Raw genomic sequence first — 14,989 nt, 5'->3', positions numbered from 1 at the left:
AATTTCTGTAACAACTTCATCTAATATGTTTTATGTTTTGGTCAGCTATCATATATTTTGGAAGAATTCTATTAAAACTAGAAGGCCTTATGAATTAAATGAAGTAGGTTGGGCCCCCAGACATAATTCTTGTCTTTTTGCCAAAATTCTTTATAGAACAAACATGTGCCTGTGTGTTAGACAAATGGGTTTACAGAACTTAGTCATTACATACAATTTCTTCAGGATTCAAATGTAACAGCTTTGAAAGCCACATGCACAGAAATATTAAGAACAATGTCTCAAGGTCAGATTATGCAGTTAGTATTTGAGTGTATCAATAAGCATTTTAATCTGTAATCAATCTGTGTTAACAAGGAAAGTATCCATACAGTTAAGTGCCCTCTTACATTCTCAGGATCTTCAGAAATCTGGCTCTTTTGCTATCAGTAAAAAAATAAAAAAATTAACAACAAAAGAGACATTCAACTAGAGTTTCAATATGTGTTAGGGTTTCAGCATAACTTTGATTAATTACATGTTTACCGGACATACTAGCCTATCTAGTGCTGATGTCAATATTTTAACTTGCTCCTCCTCAAAACATTGTAGGCTGTATTTGACATGAATTAGATGATGATATGAAACTTCTAATGAGATTTTGGGGTGTTTTTAAAATGGATGAGAACAACACAGAAGTCAACTAAAGGAGTGTGACTCTATATGAAATGAGTGAGGAAGATAGCTGTCAAAATTACTCATAATCCATTACATTCTGGGCCTTATAACAGCGGACCTCAGAAAATGTTTCCCTTACTCTTTGTTGATTGTAAAGATACATATATTTCAAAAGAAATCAGCCTTCTTATTTGGAAGGGCTTTGAAATTCAAGCATGGGGTGGGCATTCAGTAGACTCTAAAATCGCAATGATAGCAAAAATGTGTATTCTGAGAACTGCACAGACAAGAAACGTCTATTAAGATATTACAGATTAAAGTACCAAAAATCTGCTAAATTTGAAATTTTTTAAATTTGCATTTGTCATACATCTAGCAGTGGTTTGAAAAGCATCAAAGCCATTTAATTCTGGGGTCTTATTAAAAAACTCATATGAATCACTGTCATTGTTTAGTCACTAAGTCATGTTTGACCCTTCGAGACCCCACGGACTGCAGCCCACCAGGCTCCTCTGTCCACGGGATTTCCCAGGCAAGGACACTGGAGTGGGTTCCCATGTCCTTCTCCAGGGGATCTTCCCGACTCAGGGATCGAACCCAGGTCTCCTGCACTGGCAGGTGTGTTCCTTACTACTGGGCCTCCTGGGAAGACCTGAATAAGGAAAATCTCTGAATTTAAAGTATGCCATGAGATAAAAATTGCTTTTTCTTTTCTGGTAATTACTAATACTTTAAAAAATCAGTTACCATAACATATATTTATTTTCTATAGGGTTATAAAGGATTTATCCTGCTCAATAGAAAAGGAAAGCTGAGAGTGTTCTGAACCATCATGATAAAATAAAAAATGCTCTTTAAAATGCCATTCTGATCAAGGGAAAAATAAGTAGAGTCTCACTTAGGACACACTGCCAGATTTATGACTTGATTGACTCCAATGCAAGGTTTTAAATTTGGAAGCATGAGAAAAGGGTAGTGAAAATTTTACCCAGCTACCAGAGTTGAGATGCATAGTGACAGGCTGGAGGGCAGGCAGCCCCTCAGCCATAGCCCACAGCCCAGAGGTGGGGATTCCTGCCACCCCCTCTGCTGCCTGTTCTGGCCACAGTGGTTTTATCCAAATTTCTGAATACCGCACCCGCAGAAGCTTTAGATGGCCGGTGGGGTTTTACCTCAAGATCGCCCTTAGTAATCGATTCTTCTTCAACCCGGAACTGAAGGTCCTCAACCTTCCTGTGGAATAAAATCAAAACGAAATACTTAAGAAAGTAACTAAGGAACACCTCTGCCTTATTCCCCAAATTATATATATAAAATCAATGTCCTGATGAATTTAGCAGATGACGATGGAAAGAAATGCCTTAGAGATGTAGAAAATGAAGAAATGCATTTTAAAGCCTCTGGTTTACAAATCCACAAAGTGGAGGAGAACTCTTCTCCATTTAGGAAATGCCAAAGTTTTAACCAGGTATGGATCCCAGAAAGGGAAGAGTTGAGAAAATCAACTGGTTCGCCAGGTCACAACCACCAGAAATGGATCTAATCAAGACAAGATTAACCTGGAAGGAAGAGGTCTGATCACCATAGAGACACGTATGAGAAGGGAAGTCTATAATTTCTGCTTTCCAGTAACAGAACGTAGGGGGGAAAGTAGCACAAAAAACAAGTCTGTCTTTATACCACCCACATCAGATATTCCAGGGTGAGGTCAGCAGGCTCCCCATGCAGAGATTCCCAGGACAACATGAATACCTGTTCCAAGGCTGGGAGAAAAAGGCTGGGAATAATTTGGGAGAGAGGCGATCAAGGATTCTATTTCTTGCTTCTAAAAATGCAAGCTTTTTCCCCCCAACCATATCATAAAAATCTCTGATGAGGGCTGTGGGTTTTGATTAATGCCATCACAAAGTCAATGAAATATGATATTAGGAAGATTTACAAGACCTGGGTAACACCCACACTATGAATCTTTACAAAATTGGGTATACGAGAAGGAAGAAAAGGAGGACAAAGTCCATCATCACGCTAAGTCGCTTCAGTCATGTCCAACTCTTTGCAACCCTATGGATTGTGAAAAGAAGGACAAAGTCCATAAGCTACGTGCAAAAAATAAATAAAATTCACTAGCATTTCTAACAAAGTATAGAATAAAAAAATTCTACTCAGTAGAATTTTGAGGTTGATGCCCTCAAGTTTACTGAAGAGCTGGGGGAACATTTCTACTGTCCAGAAGTCAGCTCAGCAAGAGCTGGTTTAAAAACCCAAGCAAGTGGTACAGGGGCCTTGGCCTTCAGAGGGGCCTGGAAGGGTCTGTCAGTGTCCTGTTCACTTGTAGCCGTTTTTATGAATGAGATTCAAGGAGAACTTCCTCCCCAGTGGCTAGTCATCTCCTCAGTGAAGCACTGAATGTATGACCCCCCCCATCTCGTACCTCCCACCACAGCCAGTGCTTGTGATCTTCCTGAGCACCTGGTCATCCTAGAGACCGCTAAGTTACATCACTGTGATCAGAAATGACAGCATATGGCATTAAGTGCAACTGAGGACAAATGTCTCATAACCCAGAGACAGTCAACCGATTTCATGCAGACACCTTTTCCGGAGAGCTTGTTTGCTCACGGCCTCAAAAGTCCTATGAAAAGCAAGCTTGCTTTCTCTGTCTCACACAGTTTAGCACTGGATTTCATCCTGCCCTGGATAGTTCTCTAACTGAGAATTCTGTTTTCCTCTAAAGGCAGTGAGTTTCTCGAGGTCAAGACCCCTCTGTCACTACCCCACTCCCCAACACACATAATTTCATCAGATACGTGGACAATGTTTCATAAATACCAGGTAACTGGGTCCAGAAAAAAAAAAAATCCCCTCTCGAGGAATGGCTGAGGTGGGCCCCGGGCTTGAATGGACTGGCTCGGGCCATCCCCTAGAGGACGTCTGGTGCACAGCTGGTGCTCAATACAGCTGCTCAGTTCATCAGAGCACATCTATCTGGTTCCAAACTTCTCAAGAAAGCCAAGTCAAAGCAAACCCTCCTCACACAGCATGGGGAATCCCATCTCCACTGAACACACAGTCAGTCCTCTGGTTCCAAGGGTTTGACCCCAACAAGGCTGTGGATGGGAAAGCACTCCCTAAGGTGGTTTAAAAAGGAGAGCAGGTTTTGGGATCACCTTTTCTCCTCTTCAAGTTGGTTGAGAAGTTCCACCTTCTCCCTGTCGGCAGCTTCCACCATCGTTCGCAGCTGGTCCATCTTGGCCTCCAATTCCAGGACGTGCTGGGAAAGGCAAGGGTGTCAGTGAGTGGCCTCCTCCTGACCCAGATGCTGGCCCAGACATGCCTCCAAAGAGCTACAGCTAAGTGGTACAACTGTGGGTTGGCATTAGTCAAAAACCTTGTCACATTAAAGTGCTTTCTACGATCTCTTATAACAGGTTATTCTTGGCAGCACTTCTGGGAGCCGGATGATGAAAAACCACACCATTAAAGCAAAAGGGGGCAATGCTAAAACAACTCTCATCTCTTTTTAAAAGATTTTTTAAGGTGGACCATTTTTAAAGTCTTTATTGAATTTGTTAAAATACTGGTGTTATTGGTTTCATGCTTTGGTGTTTTTTGGTTGTGTTTTTTTTTTTTTTTTGGTCACAAGTAGGATCTTAGCTCCCTAACAAAAGATTGAACCTGTACCCCCAGCATTGGAAGGCAAGGTCTTAACCACTGGGCCACCAGGGAAGTCTCCACTCTCATCTTTTTTGAAGCTGAAACTCATACAAAGCATAATCTACAAAACAGGAGTTGTAACCACTACTAAGGTCCTGGTGTATAAGCTCATCTGACAACAGACAGGCCAAGAGACCTGGATGTAAAGACCAAAGAGCGCAGCAGACTCAAGAAGAACAGAACTTCATCTTTATGATGATGGAAACTGGGACCCAGGGCACAGCTTTCAAACAAGCCCAGCAAAGACGTCTGCTCATTTCAGCACACTCGAGATCAGCTCCCCGGCTCCGAGCACCAGGTATGCTGCCCAGCCTCCTCCCTCAATTTAGAAACCGTCACCGACTCTGCGACAAGATCAGCCTAGAACCCGTCACCATCTCTGCCACAAGGTCAGGGCCAGACTTCACCTGGTCGTGTCCGTCCCGGGCCAGGGCGAGCTCCTGCTCTATCTCCCCCACGTGGCTCGTGGCCTTGGCCACCTCCGCCCTCTCTAGATCCCGTTCGGCCAGCAGCTGCTCAATGTGCTGCTGCTTCTCCTTCAGGGCCTCCTGGAGGGCGGTGGTGCCGGAGATCTTCCTGGCGTAACGGGAGGAGGTTTCGGTCAACTGCAAAGGAAAGTTAAAGACGTGAAGGGCAACGATGCTGTGAGGGATGCAGGGAGGGGGCGGTGCATGCAGGGTGGGCGTCTCCTCGGCAGAGTAAAAGCGCTGCCCCTGGCTCGCAGGCTTGCCCGGGCTTAGGAAAGGTTTTCCATCGTGGAAACAAGACGGCGCATGCCTCGGGTCTGTCAATGTCACAAAGAACCCACCGATGTAAAGAGGCCACAGAAAAACCAGGAAGATGTTCGTGGCTCAAAATCAAAGGTGCCCTGAGCTGGGCTGAGGGGGCCGGATGGAAAAATCCCGCAGGACCCAGGTCACAAGCTTCTCAAGACTCCATTTCCACCTGGACTTCACGAATAGTTATCTTCTCATGAAGACAGTGTGGCCAATCTTCTGTTCCGTAGACTTCAGGATGAGACTTTTTTCAACTTCTTGAGCTTCTACACACCATTAAGTGACCATGATGTCACCCACGGAATCACAAACCTTCCTTCAACTGATTACATAGTTTACACACTTGGAACTTTGTCAGATTTTCTTCACCTTTCTTCTAGAATGAAAGGCAGAGGTGATTTCACCCAGGGATCCAGCTGTGAGGACCTGATTTCCAGTCCCCAGAAAGATTTGCAAGGATAAGATGAAAAGGAAACTCATGTTGTGCTTTCAAAGCATGTGTGAATGGGTGAGTGTGCAAGTACACACATAAGAGAAAGGAAGAAAAAGGGCATGGGGGTGGGGGGAGAAGAGAGGGAAAGGAGAAGTTCGTGGAGAAAGAGAAGTAGGGGGAGGAAGGAGAGAGAAAAAGAGTGGATGAGAGGGGGAACAGGGAGGAGAGCAGGAGTTGAGGGAGAGACAGCGGTGGGGGGAGGCGTGGAGAAAACCTGTTTCTGCTCTCATCTCTGCTGTTTCACACAGCAGACACCTCAAGGTGCCTGTCATGTGAAAACACAGAGAACAGAACCTTCTGTTAAAGAGTTCAGAGGTCATTTGGACAAGCTGAATAACAATCTTGCAGGCTGGACCCTGGGGGCTGGGAGGGGCTCCAGAAGAAGCTGCAAACCTTTGGCCAGCATGATCACTGGCATGAGGAGAATGCCACTGTTTCTACTGAGAGAAATTTCTTAAATTACTTAAACATATGAGGGGGAGGGGGATTTCCTGTTCTCTCTTTTAACCACCTGACCTTGACTTTCCAGTTTCACTATGTGGTTATACTTTCTCGTACTAATATTTCCTCCCTTTAAAAAAAAAGATTTATTTATTTGGCCGTGTCAGGTCTACATTGCGGCATGCAGGATCTTCATTTGTTTCAGCACGTGGAATCTTTAGCGTGGCATTTCAACCCTTAGTTGTGGCATATGGGATCTAGTTCCCCAACCAGGGATAGAACCCCGGGCCCCTTGCATTGGGAGCATGGAGTCTTAGCCAACATTTCTTCCTGAATACGCAAAATCTGAGCTTCTCAAACCCTGCAGGATGACACACACACACCTGGGGTGTGTGTCTAACCTGTGCTGCAGCTAACTCGCAGGGAAAGAGTGACACCTGTTGGACATTATGCAAACTACTAGCTTGGAGGCAATTCAGCTTCAACCTTGGATTGTATTTACATTGACACTACATTCCTTTCAGTCACATCTCTCCAAAGCTGGGTTTTGGCCACTGCCAGGACAAAAAGCCCAAATCAATGCAGCACAGAAAATGAGGGTGGCAGTGTTCACTACGAGTCCAGGGCCTGATAGGATGTGCAATGCCCATGAGGAGCAACCTAACAGTAACTCACTGTGGTTATTTAAGAATGAATTACAAATGCTATTTTTGCTTTCAGCTAATGAGTGTCATTTTTTTTTTTGAACAGTTACTAAACCGTGAGGACATAAATATTAAGTTGTTTGGACTGAAATACTTAATAAACAGAAGTGTTAGCTATTTTTTTTGGCCTACGGGCACTGGGAAAAAATAACAGAGACTCTAACGGTTCTGTGGAACCGTGATAAATACTGTCAGAAGATCATTTTGCATTCAAGAATCTTTCAGCTTTTTTTACATATGTACAAATGGATCATATTGCTGAGCTATATTTTTAGGAAATCATGCATTTGATTATTCTATGTTTTCCACATATTCATTTATGGTGATTTCTGGTTTAGAAACTATAACCACTCAATATAAAGAGATATAAAAATAAGCTGCTTTAAAAGGCAATGAGACTCATTTCTCTTTTGCTAGTTTTCTTCAAAGAGGAATCAGAACTGGTCTAAAAAGTAAGAGGAGAGGTTGGGGGGACAGAAAGTGCTTGGGGAATCTCCAAAGAAATGGACACAATTGTAACATAATAAAAATGTCTCATAAAAAAAAAAAAAAAACCACTCAAGAAAGAATTTTGAATCCAGAGTAGACATGTCCACAGAATTGCTCCTGGATTAGTCCTGAAAATGTAAACTCATGTCCTGAAACATAAACTCGATGTCCACATTAGAGCTGGCTGGCTGACTCTCAACAAGGCTTCATCCAAATAGAGGGTTTTCTTCACCTTCATTTCTCTCAGACATTCTAAGAGTTCTTGTCAAGCTTTTCTTATCAAGTTCACTTGTAATTTTCACGTTCAAGATGCAGGCTTTTATATGCAAAATGACATAGTCCAAGCAGGTACCTGTATCACCTGACCGTAAGGGGAAGAAGTCCAATGGCCGAAGAGGAGGGTAGCCCCTGCTATAAAGAAAGATGCCCCCGAAGGTCCCGTCCCTGCTCAGTGTCAACAGAAAGAAAGCCAAGCGAGATTAGGGGCCAGCAGCCTTACTCCCCAGTCGCGCCACTTCACATTCTAATTCCTGTCTGCAGTTCATTGTCATGAACCAGAGATCCAGAATCCAGTCTGGAGTGTAATCTCACACAGTCATGTCAAATTTGAACAGTATCTACCTCACTTCAAGCGAATAAACTAAAGGACAGGGGGTGGGGGTGGGGAAGCCAAGCCAAAAAGTCATTGCTTTGGCCCTAAGAAAGCATGACATTAACAAACAGAACAAGATGCTGCCTATTTTGATTCTGATGATTTTATCTTACTGATCAAAGCAGGAAAAGGGGAGAAAAGGAGAGAGAGTGGGAAGGGGAGATGGAGAGAGGAGGCAACACAAAACAGGGCCTTTCAGGCATCTTTTCCAGTTGTCTAAGTTCTTCTCTGCATCCTTGGGCCTGAGGCAGGAACACTCCACACCCATTCAACTGCTTTCAGTGGGTGAGATTGCATGAACACAACATGAAAATTCTAAGAACATGCCTTTTCTCAAAATACTTTTAGTTCCTAGTCTGACAACAAAGAGAAAGAGACCCAGGTCCTTGGGGAAAGGGATCCCTCCAATTTTCCTGTCTTCCTGATGCAAAAATAATATCAGAATGATCAACCATCCCATATGTTAGACTAGGGAGTCGTTACTATGGATTCACCAAGCACTGTGGTATCTCCCAGTCTTAGAAGTCTGAAAGGAGGTGTTAAAAATTCTTTATTTCAAACTTGTACTGGTGCTAGAGGTTTGGGTTCTCTTTTGTCACGAAATGTGTAAGGACGTTCACAAGCCACAGTGAAGGAACAATTCATACAAGGGCGAGGGGAGGTGTAACCTTTCCTAAAGCAAAGCAGGCGTGCTGATGGGGGTGGGGAGCATCTGATGTGCCTGGAATGCAGAGACACACAGATGGGAAGGGAGGCTCACCAGTCCTGTCCGGCTGGGCTTGCTGCTCACGGAGGCCACGGAGCTCATGGAGCTGAGAGAGGAGGCGGACGGGCTGCGCTTCATGCTGGCGGGCGTGGTCGCCATCACTCGCCTCACCGCGGCGGCCTTGGCTTTGGCTGGCGTGGTGGAGGGGAAGCCAATCTTGGTGACTTTGTGGACCGGAGCAAACAGGCCATATTTGGGTTGACACTGAAAATACCTTGAGGGGACAACAATTAAGGACAGTAACAAAAAGCGGCTTAATGAAAAGAAAGAAAAACTTACAACCAAAAGGCTCTCCTGACTCTTGTGACTGGCTTGCTGTGAATTCTACCAACTGGCTGGGGTGGTACACCCAGCCTGCAGCATTCACTGGCTGTGCAGGCTGATAAATAACTTCAGTAATGTTCAAAGACACACGAGGAAACAACAGTGTGATACGCAGAGACGGTATCACTTGTCTGTTGCTAAGATTCTATGTAAAGAGGAAGTCATTTCTACTATCTGATAAACACACAGCAGAAGAGTTCAGCAACCCAGTGATCCCACCTAATAAAACCTTGCTAAACAAATGGAAAAAGAAATCAAACAAGCACCTAGTTGGCAAAGTCACTCAAGTAAAGGTGGAGAAGTATCAGGTGGTTAGTCAGTTATCAGACTGACACTTGGAGATGTTATGACTCTAGCAAATTTTAACATCTTAATATCAAGAATATGAATGCTATAACTTCATAATCATCGCAGCACTAAGAGATTTTTGAAAATCTCAAGGCATTATTACTGTATTTGGCGCATAGCACCTATATACTTATAATCATCAGCTGTAATAAATACATCCCTCCAGATACTGACAATGGGGGGAGGCCTGTGCACGAGGTGGGGCAGGAGGTCGAGAAGGGCTATCTGCATCTTCCTCTCAATTCTTCTGTGAACTGAAAACTGCTCTAAAACAAAAATAAAATCTTAAAAATAAATAGATACATAAACCCAATGCTTGCTCGGAATCGACTCAGATGCACTGCACATATCACTAAACGAGAGTCAGGGGACTTCCCCAGTGGTCCAACGGTTAAGACTCTGCCTTCCAATAGAGGGAGTGTGGATTTGATCCCTGGTCGAGGAATTAAGATCCCACATGCTACAGATCCCATGTGCTGCAGGGTGCGGCCAAAAATTTAAGAAATAAGTAGTTTTCTTAAAAACCTAACACACACACACAAAATTTTTAAAAATAGAACAAGGGGGAAAAAAAAGACAGAGAGACCATCTAAGAGAGAACAACTAATCCTAGTGAAAGGGAAAATCAGTAGATGAGTCTTAGGAAATACAAGTGCAGCTCTTCAAAATGCTCATGTGCATTTTATTACACACACTGGGTGGGGCTGGCTTGAGCATCTTTACATGTAGGAGGGAGACGAAATTCCAACAGCAGACGCACCTTGTTCCAGCAACAGCCCCATCGTTCTTCCCAAGAGGCTCATCCAACTCCACGCCACACCACTCCCCCTTGGCGAAGTCTGTCTCCCCAAGAAACCGGACTACACCGGCCTTCGTGCCACCAACCTGGAAGCAGAGAATAGTAAAAGGAAGACGTGAACAAAATTCCACAGCTTAATCGTTTGCAGTTAGAGCCAATCATTAATACTTTGTTCCATCATTTCTGTAGGCAGCTCTTCTCTTAACCCCCTCTCCAACTGTTTAAAGAGTTCTCTTCAAAGGTCAGCAAAGGTCACCTGGGTTCTGTTGCTAGAGTGATCTGATACCTGCTGCTGCTGCTAAGTGTCCAACTCTGTGTAACCCCATAGATGGCTGATACCTGGTATAGTCCAATAATGAATTCTTTAGAAAAAGGGAATAATTACTATTATTACTATTACTTCATGCCAATAGTAATAATTACTGTTACTCCAGAGGGAGTTTCCTGCTTCAAAATAAATATCAGCTAAAAAAAATACAACCCCTACATTACTAAAAGAAAAACAAAATTTGTGTATAATCCACTGTAACAATGGCTGTATTCATTTTCTCAAACTTCCTTTACATCATTACCCATGTAAAGCAATAACATATACATATTAAGGACAAATATTCATACATCCACATATATGAAATATTAATTCTTCAAAATATTTAAAATATTGATATTTTCTACTGTGAGGCTCTTCATTGCTTCACAACTATTAAAATGACAGTTTTTCACATTTTATTTCACATGAACTGGTCAAAGCTTTGAATCTTTTTAAATGTCTCTTTGTCCCAGCTGCTGGCGATGTAACATGCAAACAAAAGTATACCATCACCATTTACTAATCCTTCCTTTGCCACTATTTTTGTTTCAGATACTCATTTTTATCATATTCTCTCTCATGTGCACAGAAAGAGAACAGATCTGAGTCTTTTTACAGTTTCAGAAATTCAGTATCTGTGCTACTGCCATTACATTTTAATTACTGCTACTTTGCAACCTGTATCATATTTGCTAAGTGCTGGTTTTCCTTTCTACTCTTCTTCAGAATACTGATCTTTCTTACTTTTAATTAAGCTTCTTTTCTTCTTTCTAAATTTTTTGGCTGAGCCTCGTGGCTTGCAGGATCTTAATTCCCCAACTGGGGATGGAACCTGGGCACCTTTTTCTCAATTAAAAAAAAAATTCCCCAATTATAAAGGTGGTAAGTCACTGTAGGCCACTGAGAACATCACAAACAAAAAATACATGTTATTTGTGTATTCTCAACAGCCAGGGACAGTTGCTGTTGACATTTTGACATTTCACTTTCCCTGCTATATTATGGTAGCTGTTTAGTATCCATAATACAGATGTATCACAATATGGACTTCACTCAGTTTTTGTTTGGGATGTTCCCTTTTTTCTTATTGATTAAAAAAGTAACTCTTTATAATAAATTAATTCTTGAATAGACGATGCATTCTCATGGTTCAAAAGCTTTCAAATGTTAGGTATACATCAGGACTTCCCTGGAGCTCCAGTGGTTAAGACTGCCTTCCAATGCAGGGGGTGCAGGTTCAATCCCTGGTCAGGGAAATACGGTCCCACATGTTGGGGGTGCAACCAAAAATAATTTTTTAAAAAGCATGTATCTAGAGAAGAGCCTCTCTTCCTAGACTTCTGTCCCTACCTGCCCCCTCTCCCCACCACAGATAACCTCTGCTATTGATGTACAATATTTCTTCATGCCAGCATTTCTGCAAGCATTTCTTCATGATCTAAAGGCAAAAGTTAATTCGCATTTTTACTCCTCCCTTTCATTCTCACACTAAGGCCAGTGCACTACACGTGCTGTCCCGCACCTGCTTTATTCCACATCAAGACACAGAACGTCCTGCTTGTGTTTACATTCGCGTGTTGTTCCACTGCATGGATTCACTCCAGTTTATTAAATCAGCCCTTACTGGGAGACATTTAGGTTATGTAGGTTTATTTATTCAATAAATTTAAGTCATTTTAGTTAATTAAAAAAGAGTCCAGTGGGACTGTGTTAAATGTAGATTACCTTGGGAAGATAACTTCTTTAATCAACCTTCACAAGGAACTGGCTTTTCAGTTTTTCCTTTTTGTTTTTAATGTTCTCTATTTTATTTAATTCATTCTTTATCTCACTACTTCCTTTTTCTTACTTCCTTGGGGTTTATTACTCTCCCCTTCCTAATGTCTTAAGATCAATAGTAATTTGCTTTTTTTTAAAAAAATAAATTTTCTTTGGCTGTACTCCATGACTTGTGGGATCTCAGTTCCCCGACCAGGAGGATCAAACCCTTGGCAGTGAAAGTACAGTGTCCTAACCACTGGACCACCAGAGAATTCCCTAATTTGCTTTTTAATACCAAAGTTATTTGTTTCCAGTTTTTCTCCAAACACAGCTTCCTGAGAGTTTGGGATGACATGCGTTTTTTTTCCAGCTCTATTTAACCTTTGTTGAGGACAGAAAATATTAAAGCCTCAAAGCTACTGTGTATACTTTTTCTCTGAAAAAGAAATTCTTTGTGAGTCTGATTTGAGGACCCAAAGCAGTTATGGTTGAAGATACGCAGGCAGGCAGGGAGTGTGAGGGTGACAGCGTGCAGACGGCCGCTCAGAAACGCCCTGGGGTCGTGACAGGCGCCCCGAGGAAAGACGGAATTGGAGGCTGGAGAAGACTCCCCGCAGGAGCCGCTGTGTCCAGCGCTGCCACCCACGGCACGCAGCAGAGCGGAGGAGCACTTGGCAAACGCCTGCTGAGGAGATGAAAGCAGACTTCTCCGTAGGGAACTTCACAGCAAAGGCCACTTCCCCGCGTAAACCCACGAAAGGAAAAAGGTATGCAGTGGCTTGACACTGAATTTGATGGCTCAGAAGCGAGCAGAGGATGAGCTATGCTAACACAGGTTAAGTAAGCATGGGCTCCGAGTTGGACAGATTCACATGCCGGCTCTGTAGGGCTTCCCTGGTGGCTCAGAGATTAAAGCATCTGCCTGCAATGCGGGAGACCTGCATTCAATCCCTGGGTCGGAAGATCCCCTGCAGAAGGAAATGGCAACCCACTCCAGTATTCTTGCCTGGAGAATCCCATGGACGGAGGAGCTTGATGGGCTACGGCCCACAGGGTAGCGAAGAGTCAGACATGACTGAGCGACTTCACTTTCACTTTCTGTCTATGGATGAGACAAGTCGCTTAATTTCTAAATCTTAAATTTCCTCATACGTAAAATGGGAATAATTACAGGGCTGTTGTGAGGATTAAATAAAATAACCCACATAAAATTGCTTCGTGCAATGTCTGACATATATTAGCAGCAAGCACGTCCATGCCTAAGAGAGTACTAGTTCCAGATCTGGCAAACCGGACTTTTTAACACACTTCTTGGTAACCATGGAACGTATGAATAGCAACCTGCATAGAACTGGCCTCTGTTTCATCCGTCCTCTGATTCCACACCTTCCTAAGCAGCAGACTAACCAACATCACATGAGCAGAACATAGCACATTAGTCAAAGATGAGGCAATCTCTCCAGATAATCTGCTGGATTCTTTGGGGGTGAGTCTAAGTTACTGTCATGACCACTGTTTTTCCGAGAGGCGTCGGATAGGCTGTGGGCTTGTTAAACAAACCAGCAAACTCTCCAGACAAACCATGGCTTCACTCAGTTCAGAAGCTTTATAGCAAATTACCACAAACAATAGATCAGCAATGTTTCCTCTAAATGCAGGTAACAGACTATATGTCTACCCTGAATGCCACAAAGTTTGTTTCAAATGGATGATTACTGGTTCCTGCTGCTGCTAAGTTGCTTCAGTCGTGTCTGACTCTGTGCGACCCCATAGAATGCAGCCCACTAGGCTCCTCCGTCCCTGGGATTCTCCAGGCAAGAATACTGGAGTGGGTTGCCATTTCCTTCTCCAATGCAGGAAAGTGAAAAGTGAAAGTCAAGTCGCTCAGTGTCCGACTCTTAGCGACCCCATGGACTGCAGCCTACCAGGCTCCTACGTCCATGGGATTTGCCAGGCAAGAGTACTGGAGTGGGGTGCCATTGCCTTCTCCTAGAATGAACAGTTTTCATATCCTTTTCCCTCTCCCCTAACCTGGAATTCTTGACTCATAACAGATGAAATGCTTTCCTTTCCCCTATAAAAGATCCTCCGTGATTATTCAAAATATCCTCAACAGAGACAGATAGTCACATGAAGTCCTAAATCACTTACTCTTCTACTTAATCATTTTACAATGTCTTTTCTAAGCATCTAAATATGATTTTATAAAGCTAAGTTTTATTTCTCATGTATTGAAGAGAACTCAGAGCATTACAGTATGTGCATTTACATTAAGTATAAGCCACAATTTTCAAATCTATGTTTCAGGGGTAGATAACAAGATTATTAAAAAAAATTTTTTTTAGAACATTGAAACGAAAAAATAGGCAAACACAAATAACTACCATTCATTCTCTTTACTTTTGGAATATATATATATGTGTGTGTGTCAGGAGTCATATATATATATATATATATACACACACACACACAGACACATGTTAAGAGTCATATATATTGCATGTACACACATATATGACTCCTAACACTGTGGTCAACCTAAATCAAAATTGGAGGTCACCACTGGAGACCTCTAATTAGTTCAAACCATACCTCTTAACTCAAACTAGAAACTTGGCTAAAGGAAAAGCTACCTGTGCTCATGCTTTAGCAAATGTCAGATTTTTAAATTCTCATTCATTCATTCAACATGTATTCCTTGCATGCCTGGGCCCTTGGATACAAAATAAACCAAAAGAAGTGTTGACCCTAACAG

At 42.7% G+C, this 14,989-nt stretch overlaps 1 protein-coding gene across 15 annotated transcripts in view; it reads right to left on the bottom strand.

Moving 5' to 3' along the window:
• The window catches only part of CLIP1 (CAP-Gly domain containing linker protein 1), a 116,528-nt gene that overhangs the window by 57,764 nt on the left and 43,775 nt on the right, over positions 1-14,989 (bottom strand). For 10 of the 15 annotated variants that reach the window (XM_055549503.1, XM_055549510.1, XM_055549515.1 and 7 more), the window contains 6 exons: positions 10,125-10,249; positions 8,687-8,906; positions 4,779-4,976; positions 3,825-3,928; positions 1,830-1,890; positions 390-422 (listed from right to left, as the gene is read on the bottom strand). In XM_055549503.1, the coding sequence (XP_055405478.1) occupies positions 390-422; positions 1,830-1,890; positions 3,825-3,928; positions 4,779-4,976; positions 8,687-8,906; positions 10,125-10,249 (741 nt within the window). The remainder of the gene's footprint in view (positions 1-389; positions 423-1,829; positions 1,891-3,824; positions 3,929-4,778; positions 4,977-8,686; positions 8,907-10,124; positions 10,250-14,989) is intronic. The other 5 variants (XM_055549509.1, XM_055549517.1, XM_055549513.1 and 2 more) reach the window with 1 other exon arrangement.

This window comes from Bubalus kerabau, chromosome 16 (genome assembly GCF_029407905.1).
Source record: "Bubalus kerabau isolate K-KA32 ecotype Philippines breed swamp buffalo chromosome 16, PCC_UOA_SB_1v2, whole genome shotgun sequence".
Taxonomy (NCBI): domain Eukaryota; kingdom Metazoa; phylum Chordata; class Mammalia; order Artiodactyla; family Bovidae; genus Bubalus; species Bubalus kerabau.
The sequence above is the reverse complement of the archived record's forward strand: the minus strand, read 5'-3'. Positions and strand labels throughout refer to the sequence as shown.